The 18629-nt window shown below is 36.6% G+C and overlaps 1 protein-coding gene across 1 annotated transcript in view; it reads left to right on the top strand.

The window, feature by feature from the left end:
• Positions 1 to 5163: 5163 nt before the first annotated feature.
• Positions 5164 to 18629, top strand: part of LOC122278789 (probable inactive serine/threonine-protein kinase scy1) — a 33879-nt gene continuing 20413 nt past the window's right edge. Inside the window, exons 1-5 of the mRNA XM_043088990.1 lie at positions 5164 to 5487; positions 6673 to 6771; positions 7230 to 7381; positions 7870 to 7942; positions 8380 to 8502. Coding sequence (XP_042944924.1) covers positions 5362 to 5487; positions 6673 to 6771; positions 7230 to 7381; positions 7870 to 7942; positions 8380 to 8502 — 573 coding nt within the window. The 5' untranslated portion in view covers positions 5164 to 5361. The remainder of the gene's footprint in view (positions 5488 to 6672; positions 6772 to 7229; positions 7382 to 7869; positions 7943 to 8379; positions 8503 to 18629) is intronic.

The following is an 18629-nucleotide window of genomic DNA, read 5'->3' on the forward strand; positions in this document are numbered from 1 at the left end:
AATGCCTACCTGCTAGAGCATAGGAGAAAGAGAAGGAGATTAAGGGAAGCTTATAATGGAAGAGATGATGGGAAATAATGGAAATTGATATGGGGGCTTAATGTACATGGGACTGTATAAATTTTCTGAAGAAAGGGTATGGATAGAGGAATGCCCTATATAAATACTTTGTGATATACAAAAGCAAAGATATTGTAATGACCGATTCTCTTTAATACATCAATAAAGGAGATATTTCTTATTTCAAAAAAAAAAAAAAATCAATATAGAAGATATCATCGTTAAAACCTTTTTAAAATAAACTATCCAATGCATGTTCTTCTTCACATTAATATATCATATCAAATCATCACTTGTTTTTATTACATCAAATCACAAAAAATCAGATTTTATTTTTAACCAAAATATAAACCAAGCCTTGAATTAGTTAAGTTTATTCTAGATAATAAGAAAAACAAGATTAACTCATATCCAATGTTTTCTCTATCAATTGATGTAAAGCAAGAACAATTAATCATTAAAAATAAAAATAATTTGGACAAAATCACATCTTATAAATAATATTACTAATTTTTAAAGAGTTTTAATCCATGATCTTAGTTGAGAATTAGCTAGACATGTTTATGAAAATAAATTCCATAATTTGAATGTAAATATGCATTAAAAATATTTAATATAAACTAACATATAAATAAAAAATTACAGTGTTTTCAGAGCGTAAACAAATCTGCAATAGTGGACAAGAATCTCATACTTTCCCTTTATCATGTCTTTGTATAGTTGCAACCTGGTGTACCTTTTTTTCCCCTCTGTTTGTGCATGCTTCTTTTCTTCTTCTTTTTATATATTGTTGTTCCATTCCCAGTAGAAGACATTTTTCTCTTTGAGTTGTTTGGTTGATTTACTTATGGGAAACATGCAAAGAGTTTGTGCCCAACATGACTTCACGGCCAACCCTCTAGTTCTTTTTCAAATGTAGGCTATCTTACACTTTAGTTTAATATAATATGCAATTGATTGATCTTCATGTGCTCATGTTAACGCAAGACATGTTTGTATCTTAAAGATCATGCTTTACATGAAAAAAGAAAAGGTTTTAACTAAAATTACCATATCAAATATATACTCAATGGGCATGTTTGTATCGTAAAGATCAAGCTTTACAAATATTGGTTTTGCAATTATTACGGAATATGTGGATGTATCCATCATGCTTATTCTTTTTTCTTTTTTCTTTTTAAAGAAATTATAGCAACTTATCATTAAAAGGTGATAAACTATTGTTTCACAACTCATCTGAATAGAATGCCTAAGTCAATAAAGAATAGCTCTCAAAAGGAATGATTATCTCTCCTAAATTTAGTTAGGTTTTTAAGGAATGAACGAATAGTACTTATTTCATGAATGAATGTGGTGAGCTCAGTGTGTGAAACAGTGATGTAGCAGCCCATGTGAAGCTTCGGGTACTATGTGGATGCTGCGTATGATCCACATAGTGTTGCCCCTAGTGTTGCTTGCGGCAGCAAGATACAATATGCCGGCCAATGGTGTTGTGCAAAAGCAGTGCCTCACGAACGTTGCCATGGTGCAGTGCTACACATTGTGCAAGGTGGGACAGTGCTACCAAGGCTTGAGGCCTCTACTAGGAGCTTCAAAGTCTCCATTAATGGGCGCACGTTGAGCGGCGGTTACAAGTTTTGTTTTCTTCCGTTATATTGTAACTGTTTGGTGGAGGAAGATGAACAATGCCCTTATGCATCTAATGATGAAGAAGCACTGTGTGGATTATTTACGTTTAAAAGCATATGGGCTTGGGCTTGTTTTAAAATCACCTTTGGGCTGTGATCATTTTTTTTTATTTGCTTGGACTGAAATGGTTTTTGGCAATAAATATATTTGTTTTAAATTCGACCCATACTATGTTGTGTTTAAAAAAATATCAGTCCATTTTATTTAAGAAAAAAAAGGGGTTTAGTTAACTTGGGCCTTGAGTCCAACAAGAAGAGGCCAACATAGCAAGCCTAGGTAACGGCTTGCTGGTTGTAGGAGAGCCCAATGCACTGGGCTGCACGGACCATCCAATTTTTTATGTTCTTTTTGGGTCATTAGCCCATCCAAGTTTTGTGTTTCTTCTAGATCATTAAAGGCAAAAAAGGTTGATGTGTTTTGAACCCAAGACCTCACACATAAGGGGAATGAACTAAACCATTAGGCTAGAGTTTATTATTAGTGTTTAATGATTTTGTTTATTTAAACAAGCATATAGTTGGTAGTGCCCCTAGCATCTGCAATGAGCTACTGGATATCATCATTTGGTAACACTACGTGCAATGAGATGAATTTAGGATATTATTTATAAGTGATTGATTTGGTTGGATGAATGATGTCAAATTGATTAGGCGAGTTTACATAACCATCCTTATTATGTAGCATATGTTTTGGTGTTAGCAAATTTCAAGGATGAAATTTCTCTTTTAAGGGGGCAACAATGTGAGATCCATGGCAAAGGCCCTTGGTGAACCCCATTCAAACGTTAGTATGAACCTTGTGGAATAGTGACTCGATAGTTGCTTTAAAACTCTAGTCTTGGGCGTAAGAGAATAGTCTACCAAGCGAGCAAACAAACTAAGTGAAGGGCGAGCAACGACTTAGGCACATCACAATACAAGGCAAGCAAAGCATTTGTGTGAACAAAGTATTTCTAGTGAGTAAAGCATTTGGGCCAGCAACGTCTTAACGAGAACAAGACTAGGCGAGAAATACATGAGCAACAAGGTTGACAATCAAGGTGGAAGACAAACTGGCAATAAATGAACAATGTACAAGCCTAAGCTTGTGCTTGGAAAGTGGAAATTGTTTTCAAATTTTGTTCAAATACAGAACAAGTATTCTAAAGACGCTTCTGTTCTACTTCTAAATTCAAGAGAGTGCTCTATTCCCATCATTATTTCCTAATCCAAGCTCAAGCAAACACATTGAATCTTATCATCCAGTTTGTAACATAAGTCATATCTCCACATGTAGAAGATGTAATCTCCTTGCCATGACTGTTAGTTTTAGAAATCAGATCATAGAAAAATAATGAAACCAGAGGAAAAAAATAGGGGAGAACTTCAACCAACTATTCTTTGATTGATTCTATTGTTCTGCTGTTTACAATTCACCAAAATACATCTTATATGCCATCTTGAGAATAACAACAATTAATTACATATTGTCCCAAAGCAGAGTAATAAACTAGATGACCAATAATAGTAGAAACTAAATATAACTTGTATAGAAAATTGCATTAGTCTTCAATACTACTCCTTGATGCATTTTCTTCAACTCCAGGCATTAAACGCAGCTTTTGAAATTTGTCTATAGGAAGTGCCTTTGTAAAGATATCAACCAATTGTTCTTTTGACTTGCAATACTTTAGCTCAACATCTCCATTAACAATCACTTCTCTAAGATAATGATACTTAATAGCAATGTGCTTGGTTCGGCTATTATAAACTAGATTTTTTCCCATTGCAATTGTTGATTTATTATCACAGAAAATCTCAACTGGAAGTTGTTGCTTTGCTCCCATATCTTCAAGTATTCTGGTCAGCCATATAGCATGATTTACAACATTGGTAGTAGCAACATACTTTGCTTCTGCTGTAGATTGAGCCACATAACCTTGGTTTTTTGAAAACCATGAGAAAATTCTAGATCCCAAATTAAAACAATAGCTTGATGTACTCTTCATATCACCAATAGAATCAGCCCAATCACTGTTAGTGTACCAAATTAATTTTGAATAAGAACACACTTAGACAGAAATACCATACTTCAAAGTTCCTTGAACATATCTCAATACTCTTTTTGTAGCATCAAAATGCACTTGACTAGGATTTTGCATGAACCTAAACAACATGTTTGTAGTAAACATGAGATCAGGTCGAGTAGAAATGATTGCTAATGGAGATGTTGAGCTGAAGCACCGCAATTCTCAAGCTCCAAAACTTCTCGCATCTCAAGCGGTTGAAATCAACCACGGTGTAGCAGCCTGAAGTGAAGCTTGATCACTAGTGTTCATACAAAAAATTTCTCCACCGCACGAAGGTAAGTGACTCTAGACCAAGCTTGAAAATGGATACTAACTGGTTGGAAGTTTTGCACACTCGTTACTTTTCAACTCTTCAGCTTGCACCATTGTTACATGAGTTGTGAATCTATTTGTACGTGGAATAACCACCTTTGATTTTCAGTACTTGTTCTTGGATGTGGTCTAGGCCTCGGGATAGAACTTTGGATGTGTGGATTTTGGGTTTTGTTTGCCGATTGGAACTGCAAATATATAAATAGCGTTTGGATGTGAATCCGTGGGAAAAAGCTTACTATTAATATCTGTTACTCTCAATTTTGGGCTAAGAAGAAAAACTCATGTCATGTAAAGGCGCCTCAATGGGTATAATTTGTTCCCAGGTCATGTATTAATCCTTCCACAAAAGTCGTCTCTTTATTCACATACTACAACTCTCTTTATAGTTTACCCTACCTTTTAAATTCAACCATTAACATCGTGTCATGACATTTATTTCTCATCTAACTTAATGTTCAAGTCAGGACAAATTATAGCATATGCTTTAATTCGTAGGGGATTAAGTGACTAATTTGAATAAATTGATGGCCTAGTGAAAGAGGGAATATAATATGATTCTCCCAAGAAATTAATTTGAATAAATTGGAATAATAATATTAATTATTATTATTAATAAGAATCATAAAAAACCTGAACGCTGGATAATGATTTTTCAAATCAAGCCCAACTTCCAAATAGAAAAATGTATTTTATATTGAAGCATATAAAGTGCACAAAACTAAACTTAGCGTCTTTTGTTTTTGTCGATAAGATAAAATGAATTAATATGAAAGTTAAAAATTAAATAAAATATTATAAAAATATATTTTTTTTAATTTTTTTATTATAAAATTTTAAAAATTTAATTATTTATTTTATTTTTTATAAAATTTTTAAAAAATTATAATAATTAAATAAAATAAAATGAGATTGAGAGTTATTTGAAACAAACTAGGTACTCTGTAATTAGTTATGTAATTGTTACGTAGTTTCATAACAATTACCTAAGAGCATCTCTGATTAAAGGGGCTATATATAATATTATATGCTTATAATAATAATAATCGCTTTGGAGGACGAAACGGGTGTGCGATTTCTGTCACGATTGGTTCCATTGCATATTCCGCGTCTTCTTCTTCTTCTTGTATCTGTCATTCTGTTGCTCTCTTTAACGCGCACTCTCGGAAATCGTCTCTCTCTCTCTCTTTCTCTCCTCGCAATTGGAGAAGGAGGAGAAGAATAAGAAGAAGATGTTGAGGTTCTTGAAGGGAGTAGTGGGTGGATCAGGCACGGGAATCAAAGATCTACCTTACAACATTGCCGACCCTTATCCCTCTGCTTGGGGCTCCTGGACCCACTTCCGTGGCACTTCCAAGGTTCCACACTTTAACTCTCTCTCTCTCTCTCTCTCTCTCTCTCTCTCTCTCTCTCTCTCTCTCTTATATGAGTACATATTGAAATATGGATACCTGTGTGAATTTGTTTAATCCTTATATGTTTAGGCGTTGATCAGGGTACATTCCGTGGTTTCAGTGTCTTAACGGATCTGCTCGGGTCAGGATTTGTTGATTTGCATCCCTGAGATGTAGTTTCGGTTATGGAGTCTAGAACTGGATTCAGCCCACTGGATTTGGTTTCAGAGTGTTGATTTTATAATTTAGTAGGAGTTAGAGTTCAATATTGGTTCGTGTGGATCTTAGACTTGCAATGCTTGAAAAAACTACTTTTCTGGGGGTGCTGCTTGCTAGCTTAGATGCTGATGTCTTGTAGTCTTCGTGCTGATGTCGCGGGTTTCAAACCGACGTTATGCATCTAATCATATGGTTAGACGACGGTAAATTAATTGCGTATGGTTTTACCCGGGAAGCTAAAAACGTTTTTGACTCGGTGAATCTTAAATAGACTTCCACCTCTAAGGTTTTCTCCCAGACATAAGTGCAAAAATGGTGTCTTAGCTTGCCGTTATTTCTGTGTCTCGAAATGCTCTTTTGCTTCCTTTTGAGCTTATAAGCTAGCTAGTGAGTGCAGCTTCTAGTATGAGAGGGCAGTAGTATGTGGGATGCTTAAGCAGAGATTTGAAGCATTGTACTTATTCTAGGATTTAACTAAACTAGACAGAGAGGGTTTTGGACATTGTATAGCTTATTGGTCTTCGGTTTGTTTTTATGAGAACACCTTTTCTAAGATGAAAGATGGTAACTTCATAATTATGCATATATTTTTGTATATTTAGACTGTTTCTTCAACTGTTTGAAGGCAACATAGCTGAAGTCCTAAGTTGCTTTGGAGCATGCTATGTAATATTATTAAGCTAAAGTAGTTTAATAACAAACTTAGGATCTGAATTTGAGAATTTGATTTCAATTATTATGGTTCCAGTACGCCTTTAAAAGATTCAGAATATTCATGTAAATACGTTATTTGCTCAATATGATTGCAATCATTGTATATCTACAGTATTTATAGGATTATTTATTATTAAACCCTAGGAAGTAAAATTTCTCTTTTGGCCTTTTTTTCATTGTTTTCATCATTGAAGTTAATGATGGCTTATTTTTCAGGATGATGGGTCTCCAGTATCAATATTTTCTCTTTCTGGAAGCAATGCCCAAGATGGACATTTAGCTGCTGGTCGTAACGGCGTAAAGCGCCTCCGCACTGTAAGCTTTTACTAGCCATAGTGTTAGATTTAAGTGGATGCTTATATTTATTATCCCTTTTCTTGTGCACTCTTTGCTGTTTTGGTTTTCTGCCTTAGTGACTAATGGATCTTCCGTTCATGATTTTCTGATGTTGCTTTCCGTTTCCTAGAATGTAAAACTTTTTCTTACTTATATAAAAAAAATTATTATCCCTTTGATTGATATTTTCCTTACTTTGCTTTTCAATCTGAGATACGTTTACTTTCAATTGGTTTTCACTGGTCTTCAGGAAATTAACCTTCCATATATACAAAGATTTTGTTTTCATCGAATAAGGTCAGCTAGAGATTGTATGCGATATTCAATTGTATGCTTGTGTCTCAGATCTTCGTTGAAACAATCGCAGATATGTTAGCTTGCAATTGCTTTTGATTCCTCATCTTCAAGCATATAAATCTACTTTTGCTTTTGTCCAGGTCAGACACCCCAATATTTTATCATTTCTTCACAGTACCGAGGCTGAAACAGTTGATGGTTCAAGTACAAAGATTACCATCTATATTGTCACGGAGCCGGTTATGCCACTGTCTGAAAAGATCAAGGAACTAGGTTTAGAAGGTACACAAAGGTACGTACCATCTCTCAGATGGATTTATTAGTTATTGTCATGCCTATCCCTCCTAACACAATCATTAGTGTTATTTCTTCCATGCATAATACAGGAAGTCTTGAGTCACATGCATTACATGATTGCATAGGGATAGTTTTAGGAATTTTCAAAAATTCTTTGACTAGCTACATTTGTACTATACTTTTCCACTCACATGCTCATACTTTTGCTTAATGGTTTTATTTAAATCCATACTGATGGCTTATTTATATTGTTGTTTTCCATAGATTCTCTGTTTATTCTCATTTTAATGTAATTAGTCTGTATGTGTCATCTGTCTTTTATTTATAGCTCAGCAGTAGATGCTCAATATCTCTTGGCCTCTATAAGTCATGTCAAATGCAAAAGCAAAATAATAGAACTAGGACAGCTGGTTGAAGCATCAGTTATTAACGGGTTTGTGGATTTCATTTATCTTGACTTGCTATAATTTGAGTTGGTTACAGGGATGAGTATTATGCATGGGGCCTGCACCGGATAGCCAAGGCTGTGAGCTTCTTAAATAATGATTGTAAACTTGTAAGGATCCTTGGATTTGTATAAATTATCTCGCATATTCATGGACACGTGTTTCTTGTTTTAGGAAATTATACTTTTTCACTCAAATTATTTCTCCTTTTATGATATAGTCACTAAAATGTCAATGTCATCACTTTACCCTCCATGCTTGCACCCATTTTGCAATTTGCTCTCTCCTTCATGATCTAGCCATTGAGAACATGATGTCAGTTATTTTTCGTTCATCTTAATGGCTGTATCTTAATGAGGGGATGAATTTACTTATAAAAAAAACGTTTGGGTAAGTTGCAACTTATGTTTCAAATTAGGGGAGTCTAGATGACTGCCTTTATCTTTTCTTACTCCATGTTCTTCTTCTCCTCTCTCCCTCTCTCTCTCCCACATATGCACCCTCACTGTAAACTTCAATTCTACTTTTTAATTTACTTTTACTACAGGTTCATGGTAATGTTTGTTTGGCAAGTGTTGTTGTCACACAAACTTTGGATTGGAAATTGCATGCCTTCGATGTTCTATCTGAGTTTGATATGAATAATGAAGCTTCAGCTGGACCAGTGCTGGTAATCTTTTTGTTTGAATGAGATCTATTTTTTTTTTTTTTGTTAGTGTTTGGATGAGAGATCTATTAGTTGCAATTTCTTCTTGACTTAAATGATATATATCATATTATTTATGTTTACTCAAAATTGAGGCAAGATTTATAAGTAAGACTAAACATACCGTCTGTTATGCCCCTAATTTTAGCATGCATGACCAACCACTATCACTTTTCTGCACTTACTCAGCTTATTAAGTCAGTTAGGCTTGCTAAACATCATCAACCAAGTGAAGAAAGCCATTTTTGGTGAAAATATAGGAAACATAGTCTGCAAAATAATTTTTCAAAGAAATATTTAGTGCATTCTCCTATTATAGATTTGATAATTGGTTTTAGCCTTGAAATCTGAGTTTCTAGATAATTTACATCAATTCTAATGGAGTTAAACTAAGCCTAAACAACCATAATGAACTTCTCTTAAGCCACCTTTTTTGATCCCCTAACTTTAGCATAGCATCACCAATCCCACCAACCCACCATTATGAAAGTATGATTCCTATGCCTATATTTGTCTATGAACATCTATTTTCTCAGATAAAATGTTACTCAGTTCCCTAGTGAGAGGTTGGGTACAACATGTTATTGATTTGCTTTAGGGGGGTTCTTCGACTTCATCCTTGAGCAAAATCTTATTTATCTCCCCAATGGAAAGGGAATTTCACAGGGTCTAATAATTCGGATAAACCCATTTGGTCATGGATAGATAGATATTTGATTTCCCAGAGGGGGGTATGTTATTTCCTGAAGTCTTTGAATGGTCACACTATACATTTTTCTAGAGTGTGACCATGTTCAGGTGTAAATTATAGTTTAAGTTCGAGTGTCCCCAAGCTATGATTTGAAGTGTAAGTGAAAGGCTTGAAAAACTAACTCTAAAAGCTGACCTAAAGATCTAGAACAATGAAATGTTTGGCGATGCAAGAGAGAAGAAATGGTGTTGTTGAATGAGTTGAGTGCCTTGTGTACCCCTGAAAAAGAATCCTCGTTCTTTGAAGAGAGTAGAACTAATAAAAAGTTGGAAAAATTATACTCTTGAAGGAGGTTAGCTGGAGACAAAAATCATGGGCTTTGTGGTTGAGGGAAGGTGAAAAGTGCATGAGATCATTCTATTAGGTGACTAACTTGCACAGAAGGAGCAACTCTATTGCATCCTTAATTATTTATTTTTCAATATTCACTAATGCTCTATAAGTTAGTGATTATATTATACAATAAGTGGTTATATTATACGAATCAATAAGAGGTTGTACACAAAAAAATCCCAATGGAGACCCAAGTTGAAAAGATTGCATTTTGATTCTCTGGGAACATAGGAGCACATTGCCTAGAAAGAATACTTGAGGAGAATGAGGTAGTGAAGACATCGAATTCAGATTAGGCCCTAGGTTCGGATGGTTATACAATGTCATTTTTCCTAACATGCTAGGATATGATAAAAGATGACCCGATGAGGGTTTTCATGACTTACGTGATAAAGGCCAATTTTTAGTCTTAGCGGAATTTATTTATTTTGAAGAAAGTAGGAGCAATTGATATAAAATATTTTCATCCCATTAGCCTTCTTTTTCTGATAAGTAATGATCATTTCACTAAGTCATATTTAAATTGCTAAAATGCACATTCCATGTACAATGATTGTGTGCAAGATACTCATCAAACTAGATAGAAAGAGATACAAGAAAGTCTTACTCGATCCTCAAAACTTTTGGTAATTCCTTTTCCTCCATATACACCATATGAGACATGTAAGAACCATTTTCCACATTGTTGAGATTTGTGAACTACCTCCATGAGTTTAAAAGGTCCACTATGGTTATGGGCATAACTCAAGCCAAACCAACCCGGCTGAAAAAATCATTCCATAGAGCACTAGCCACCTGACAATGTAGTTAAAGATGGTCCACAAGCTCCCCATTCCTTGGGCGCATATGGCACCCCTCAATCACACTAGTGTATTTCCCTCAGATTGTCCATGGTAAGAATGATCCCAAAAGATGCTCGTTAAGATTTTTACCATTGACAACCTAAGGCCTCATTTGTTTTAACAATTCTTCTCAGCTCATCTCATTTAATTATTACAACTTTTTCAAATTCTCACACAAAATAAAATAAACAATTCAATTTTTTCAAATCTCAAAACAAAAATAATATTAAAAATATATATTCTAGTAACATTTTATTTAATTTTTAACGTTTATCTTAACTCATTCCATCTCATCTTATCTAATTTGCAAAAACAAAGGAGGCCTTGGTCTCCCATATTCTCTTCCAAGGAAAGGGGTTAGTATTATAAGGAATGAGGACTATGTAGGAAGAATGGACATTGAACTTTCTCGGATGGAGCCCAAAGTAGCTTATCTTCACCTTTTGTTCTCAAACTGGTGGAGTACAATAGACTAGAAATGTAGTGACCTAGAGCTCCCATTCATGAGTCACTCTAATGAAATAAACATTTCACCGAGGTGGTTTGCTAGTTGACTCTAGAAGATCTATTATCAAAGTATCCTTTGCTTGAGCCACCCTATATATCTCCATGCAAGCTTCTTGGGGAGCTTGACCACCACACCATTGATCATGCTAGGATTTGATCCTAGCATGCTTAGAAAACTTCCCGCACCATTTTATTATATTCTTCCATAATCTCACCTCATATGTTCTAAGATCTTATTAGAACACTCACCCATGAACTTCATACTTAACATCTACAACGATTCTCCATAGAGCCTCTCTGTCTCTCTCTCTCTCTAACTCATAGCGTTAAAGTTACTTCTCCAAGAATGCATGATTAATGCAAATCAAGTTTCAAACTCCTCACTCACCCTTGGGGATCGATGAACATACTTTAGCCTAGCTTATCAGGTGAAATTTGAACTTTCTCCTGATTGATACTGAAGGAAGTCCTCTGCAGCTTTTCTAGGTGGTTAGGTACACTAACTAGAAGCTGAAATAAAGACATCAAATATTTAGCCAGGTTGTAGAGAGTACACATGATCAAAGTAGTCCCAGTACCTTTTGATCAACACATTCTCTACCAATTAACCAGTCTTTGTTTGGTTGTCTCATTTATCCCATCCCAAATTGCCTTAGCCTTGTGAGTAGCCCCCAAAGGAAGACCCAGATATTTCATAAGTAAAGACAACACTTTACACCCAAAATGCCTGCGAAACTATCCTTATTGCTTACTCAACAAGCTTAAATTTATTCAAATCAACCTTTAAACTTGAGACTGCCTTAAAGTATCAAAATAGAGTACACACAAAACAAAGGTGGTAGTCATCATAAAAGGATGTGAGGTTAATGTTACTAGGATTCCTATCTTCCATAGAAAAAGCTGAGAGAAGCCCTCCATCAACCAACCCAAAGAACATTATACTAAGCCCTTCCATGACTATGACAAAAAGCAAGAGAGATAGTGGCTCTCTTGCTATTAGCTTTGTTGGGAGTTTACAAAGTGCATGTTTGGGATTGTGGTGGAAAATATAGCTTATAGCTTTAGGGCTTATAACTTTTAGCTTAAATAATAAGTTCTACTATTAAAAAGTTATTTACTGTTTGGTAACCATATGTTTAAAACACTTTAAAAAATGTTACATTTGTTTGGAAAAAAAATTAAAAAAGTGCTTAAATGGTGATCATTTGATTTTCTAAATATTATGACCATATTCTTAAAAATTTGAAAATTGTGATTATCTAAAAGTTTTATGGGTATTTTCATTTATTGACAATCTTTTTAAAATTTGAATTACGTTCTGGATTATTCGAAAAAACACATTTGAAGAAAAACATCATTATTCGAAAAAACACATTTGAGGATCCTCAAACCTACTTTTTGATATTAAAAAGCTTATTTGATATTAAAAAGTAATTTAATATGTAACACTCAAATAGTCTAATTTTTTAGTTAAAGAGCTTTTCAGGCTATTTAAGCATTTTTTAAAACTCCTAACGCAACACCAAATAGGCCCAAAATTATAACTAAAGTGTAACATCCCATTCTCCTGGGGTTAATAATAAAGTCATATTTAGAAATTTGGGAAACCGGGTGCTACTAACCGGGTGGTAGGCATAAAATATTCCATATAATAAATAGAGTCATTCTTTATCAAAATATTAAAAATATAAAAGAGAGTATGCGGAAGCACTTACTAAGATTTCTCGAACTTTGTACTATGAAAATCATAACTTAAAAACATGTACATGATCTAGGCTTTTGCCTTGCCTCCTTGGACCAAGTCCTGTCTTGCAGTTCTATCCTCATAAAGATCCTCACCTGGGGTGGTTAAAGCCATTTAAAGCATACAAAAACAAATTGAGTCATGTACTCAATAAGTAGTACATCATACAATAAACATAATAAACATAGAGTTTTCTTAAAAGGCGTGCATACTTATACTTTTTTTTTATAAGTAAAAATATAATATATATTAATAACTATAGGAGTAACCAAGTACATTGGACGTATACAAGGAAACACCTAGCCTATACTAGAGAGCCCCTAATGACCAATAAGCACGTGAAAATTAGAAATCTATCCAAAATACACCAAGCCCGTATGGGAATAGAACACACCTCCCCAATGCCAAACCCTTGTTTCTCGTAAGACTTATACTCCACCGGAAACTCCCTTTAGACTAATGCCCTCCCTTTAGTCTTCCCTTTACTTGAACTACCTCCTTTAGCATTGTAGTTGATTGCCCACACAAGACGCTTTAATACCTTGCTTTTCTTAAATCTTGATTTGATTTCAAGCGAGTGGCCTGCCTCAGTTGCAGTGAGTAGTGTTTTAAATTGGTCTTCACATCCTTCATATGAAATCTCCACACAATGCTGAATCTCGTTAACCATACGTAGAACCTAATCTGATGGTGAACCCGCTATATTGTTTATTGGGGGAAGAGAAACCAAGGGAATAACAATATCCCCAGACACAGTTCCCAATTGCACTCCCAACCCAAAACATTCCTCCTCACAAGGCACCAACGACAAACTCGCTGCATAACTCATTAAACTTGTATCTTCCTTTGTTTAATGGCTAGCACACCTTAATTCGTATGTGCAGGTTTGTGCACTAGATCCACTGCTTGTGGCCATAAGGGGAAACCGGTTAACTTATCATAACATACTATGGTGGACCACGCTTAGGTCTGTGGCTTGCACATCCACCCATGATTGCATTGGTGCCATGCATCTCTTATGACCATTCTTAAAGCTTCTTTCATAACTTGTCTTATATCTTTCTTATCATGATGTATGTAGACCACATAATGACATAGCTCATCATAATTATAATTGAAAACATATCATGATACATGTAAAACACATAATAACATGACATTAAAAAATCATTTGCATCATAACATAATAAGTCGACGTCAGGAGGAAACTTTAGGGTTTTGAGGAGACCTCCCGCCAAAGCCACATACAAGGCCGATGGGCTGCAGCAACTCCTTTGAGGTCACTCCCACATTGGTCCTCCCGTAGGCGACCGAGATTCACTCAGGAAACCTTCTTTTGGTTTTGTTGGCGTAGATCTGGTACTTTCCTTACACTAGGACCCCTGCCACCGCTACAAACAAGACGAACAGGTTCTAGCGACTCCTTTGAGGGCACTCCAGCGTCAGTCCTCCATCATGCGATCAAGATTTTCTCAGGAAACCTTCATTTGGTTTTGTCGGCATAGATCTGGTATCTCCCTTACAATGGGACCCCTGCCACCACCACAAACAAGACCGACGGGCTTCGGTGACTCCCCTGAGGGCATTTTGACGTTGGTCCTTCCTTTGGCAACCGAGATTTTCTTTGGAAACCTTTCTTTTGGTTGGTAGTGCAGATCTAGAGTAAGCCTAAAAAAAGTAGCTCTGCAATTATTCTCATGTAACAACGTGAGACGACGATGTGAGATGATTCTGGGATATGATCTTGTGATTTGGGATCAGAGAATGATGACACAAGATGCTGAATCGTCTCAGATGGAAGGTGAAAGGTGGTTGAAGGTGGAATAAAAAGCTTTCATTTCTACAAAAGAGGGAGGAAATAGCTTTCGTATCTCTGAACGTAGCAAAAGGATGGCTAAGTTCATGTATCTATGTGGGTCGTTGGCTTCATTGGTTGCTAAAGGGATAGAGGATTGCTTAGAACTCCTCTGTCATGATGGATTGTTCAGGGAGCTAAGGAAGGACAGTGGAGTTCTCATCATTCAACACCATATTGACCCAAGGGGCAGGTTTCTGCAACTGTCAGAATGCCAAAATGGAAGGAGGAAAGGTTTGTTGGTGATCCCTGAAGGCTCAAATGGTATTGGATGGAAAGGTTTTGCACATTCCATTCAAAGTGTTACTGGGTCCAAAGTCCTTGATGCAAATAGAGGGGTGTTTGTTGATGGAAGGACAGTGGAAAGGCCTTTCTTGGTCTGAGGTGTCTCGTATGCATTGGTGTTGATGTCACCGGTGTGTATTCCAGCCGAGAGTAGCCCCATGGTGGAAGGAATGGGTAAGGCACATGTAGGAGACAATGGTTGTTAGGTGACATTGGGAGAAGTAGAGGGTAAGCATGCTCCTAATGTGTTGCATGGTGAAATGGATGACTCTACTAGATGTTTGAGGGTGGAAGAAGTGGAGGGGGTCTTGTGGGCTGTCAGAGCTCAATTGACGGGAGTTATGGAGTATGTGAGAGATCTGATGATTAAAGTGGATAAGGGGCTAGAGTTGGTCATGGGTTTCGGTGGTGGGCTGAAAATGGACGAGGGGAGTTTGAAGGCCTTAAGTTTGCCGGCACAAGGCATCTTGACATCGTCACAGATAGGGTTGTCGGATGCCGACATCACTATTTACGCTGATGTCACTCAGGTCATCGACATGTGGCTGTCTGACTGCCCTTAGACACCAGATGTAAATGGGGTTGGTACTTTTTTCCAAGGTTCACTTTTAGTTGAAGATTTTGGGGGGGGGGGGTCCTTCCTGGGTTTTGAGTACTTTGGAAGAAGCGGACGAGTCTCTCTTAGAAGATGAAAAGGGTGTAACAGAAAGTAGTGCTTCATCACTTGTTTCGGTAGGAGGGGATGAGCCTAGCCCTATCTGTTTTATGCCTCTTGAGGGAGCAGTAGGGTCCAATGAAGTGGGCATAGATAGGGTTGTTGGGGGTCCAATTAAAACTTGAAATACTTAGAAAACCTACGTTTCCTAACCCTAAAATATTGTCCTCCCCAAATGCCTTGATTTTCACATAATTTCTCCAAATAATCATGTGATTATACTCCAAAAATATTACCAAGCCCAAACATTTGATTTTTCTCGATTTTTGTCATCATTCATGCCACCATAAAATAATAAATCTTAAACAGAATATCTTGGTATCCAAATATCTATTTCTCTTGATTTTATTGTAGGAAATCATCATAAATAATAAATCCTATTTTCAACACTAACTGGGTAGGGGCATTTACGTAACTTGATTCCCAGAGGTTAAGGGCTCGTTGGTTACACAGATAAGCTGAGATGGGATGAAAGTTGAAAGTTAAATAAAATATTGTTAAAATATTATTTTTGTTTAAAAAATGCTAATCCTCCCATTGGGGGCTCTGGCTAGGATTTATTTTTATTTTTTTACTTAATGATTAAAGAAGTGTTTTTTAATAATGTTGTGAATTTTTTTAAAAAAATATGTAAGTGTTAAAAAAATGCATGTGACCAAAAAAAAAAAAAAACCAATGATAGATGAAATGGACTAGCGGGAGCTCCTACCTGTGTCTGTAGAGCTATACTTTTTGTTTTGGGATTTGAAAAAATTGAATTATTTATTATATTTTGTATGAAAGTTAATGAAATTTGTAATGAGTATATGAGATAAGATAGTTTGGTTTGTATAACCAAACCAGGCCAAAAATGAGAGAGAGAGAGAGCGAGAGAGAGAGAGAGAGTTCTTCACGGTGCTATGGGTGTTGCTTGGCTTGGCATGGGGAGGGAGGTGACACAGAGGGGGCTGGCTATGTGCGGTGGTTTTTTGAGGTACAGTGGCGGCTGGTTTACATGGAGGGATGCTCTGTTTTGGGTGTAGAAACATATGGGGTGCGTTTGGTATCGTGTAGTGGTAGCAGTGATTGTTCACAATGTGGCTTGGGAAAACAGCGGATGCTGTGGTTGTTTTGGCTAACGGATGATCTGCTTCTGTGGCTTGGTTGTGGCTCTTCATGATTGTTGTGGAGTGGAGGTGTAGCTTGTTTCTCGGTTTGGACTTGCTTGCTTGGGTTGTGCTAGGTTGGTTGCTTTTAGCAGTGGGTGGCTTGTGGTGATATGGGTGTGAGGGAGGTGCTGTCGTGTGGTGGTTCACAGTTGGATCAACGTGAATACTGTGTGGTGCAAGGGCTGGTTGTCTCTTGGTCTTCATGTTTGCTTTGCGGTGGAGGTTGCAATGTGCTATGGTGCTTGAGGGTGGAGCCATGGAGGAGGTGCAGTGGCTGAATGGGGTTGCGGTACGGTTTGCTATCTCGTTGATTGGTTCTAGTGTTGCATTTGGGGCCAGCCTGCAGCGCCTTTTAATGGGTTTTTGGTCTTGGTTGGTCCATGGGTCACTAGGGTTTGTTCTTGGGTCCTTATCAAGGTTCTTACAAATGGGTTGGGCCATTTTAAGGGTCCAACTAAATTCCAGGGCTTGCCTTGAATTTCTTGGGTTAAGTCACTTAATAACCCTAACAGGTCAGTCTTAAATTTCAAAATGATTCCAACTCGCCCAATAATACTTTTGGGCTTTTAAATAAATTCTTGGGCCTAATACTAATTAAATATAGGCCCACTTGGTTGATAAATTTTAAATGGGTTTAACTCAATTAGTCCATAAATGCCATTAGTCCAACATGATAAATTTTGGACCCATTGCCTATTCAACATAATCCAATAAACCTCAATAAACTTCTATCTCTTGGGCTATTCCAAAATGATCCATTAGGCATAATTAAGCCCAATCACCTTATCCTTATTAAATCCCTAATACTATTGGATCTGTTACATGAAGTATTGGGCAATGCTGAAATCAGGGATGAAGAAGGTTATCTCTAATTCTCAAAATGCCTTTGTCAGAGATAGGCACATGTTGGATTCTATCTTTATTACCAATGAAAGTCTCAATAATGGTATTAGAGCTGGAGAGTCGGGATTGTTATGCAAGCTTTATCCAGAAAATACTTTTGAAATGATTTTGTGCTGTGCAAGTTGAGGAGTTCTGGCATCCATGGTGCACCTATTGGTCTTGGTGAATTCAACTCCAATGAGTTTCTTTGATTGCTACCATGGTATATGACAAGGTAACTCATTATCACCTTTTCTATTCTAATTGTTATGGAGGTACTTCGCAGGATGATGTCACTATTAGTGAGAGGTCTTTTATCAATTTTTTCGGTTGGATTGGGGCCTGTAGATGGGCTTCTTGCCATACCTGCACCTTCATTGTTACTGGGATTAAATTTAGCCAAACTCATTTGGTGAAATTTCTGCTCCTTCCCCATGACCTCCCCTTCAAAAGTTGGTCTATGATCTTTCGATGCTGTTGACTATACCAGCTGGAAGGGATAACTGAGATATAAAGCGGGAGAATTTGATAAAGTGCTTTTTATCAAAGTGATTCTGTCCCCTTTAAGAGTTATAACCATTTCCGCCGCACTGTTCTTCGTTCCATATTTTCAACAATACCTTTTCAAATGGACTTGACCTTAAAGTGAGCCCCCAATGGAAGGCCCATAAATGTGATAGGTAAGGAAGCCTTGTTACAGCCTATATGGCTAGGCTATCCACATCAACCGCATTGCCTATTGGAATTATTTCAGACTATGCCAATGAGAGGGAAAGCTTTCGGAGGAAGGTGATAGAGATGAAATATGGTTGGTGGAATTTATTAGAGCATCACATGATTGGGAGATGGGTAATTTATTTCAATTATGCCCAATTGTTCTCATTTAGGTTAAGAACGGGAAGAGAAGACTGGTTGTGTTGGACCCTTCCAAGAAGGGGGTCTTTGAAATAAAATCTCTCCACCGAGTGTGTTGTGTCCCTATGAAAGTACTATAATTTGTCAGGGAAAAATATTTGGATTAAATCTCCC

Source organism: Carya illinoinensis, chromosome 10 (assembly GCF_018687715.1).
Source record: "Carya illinoinensis cultivar Pawnee chromosome 10, C.illinoinensisPawnee_v1, whole genome shotgun sequence".
In the NCBI taxonomy this organism is placed as follows: Eukaryota; Viridiplantae; Streptophyta; class Magnoliopsida; order Fagales; family Juglandaceae; genus Carya; species Carya illinoinensis.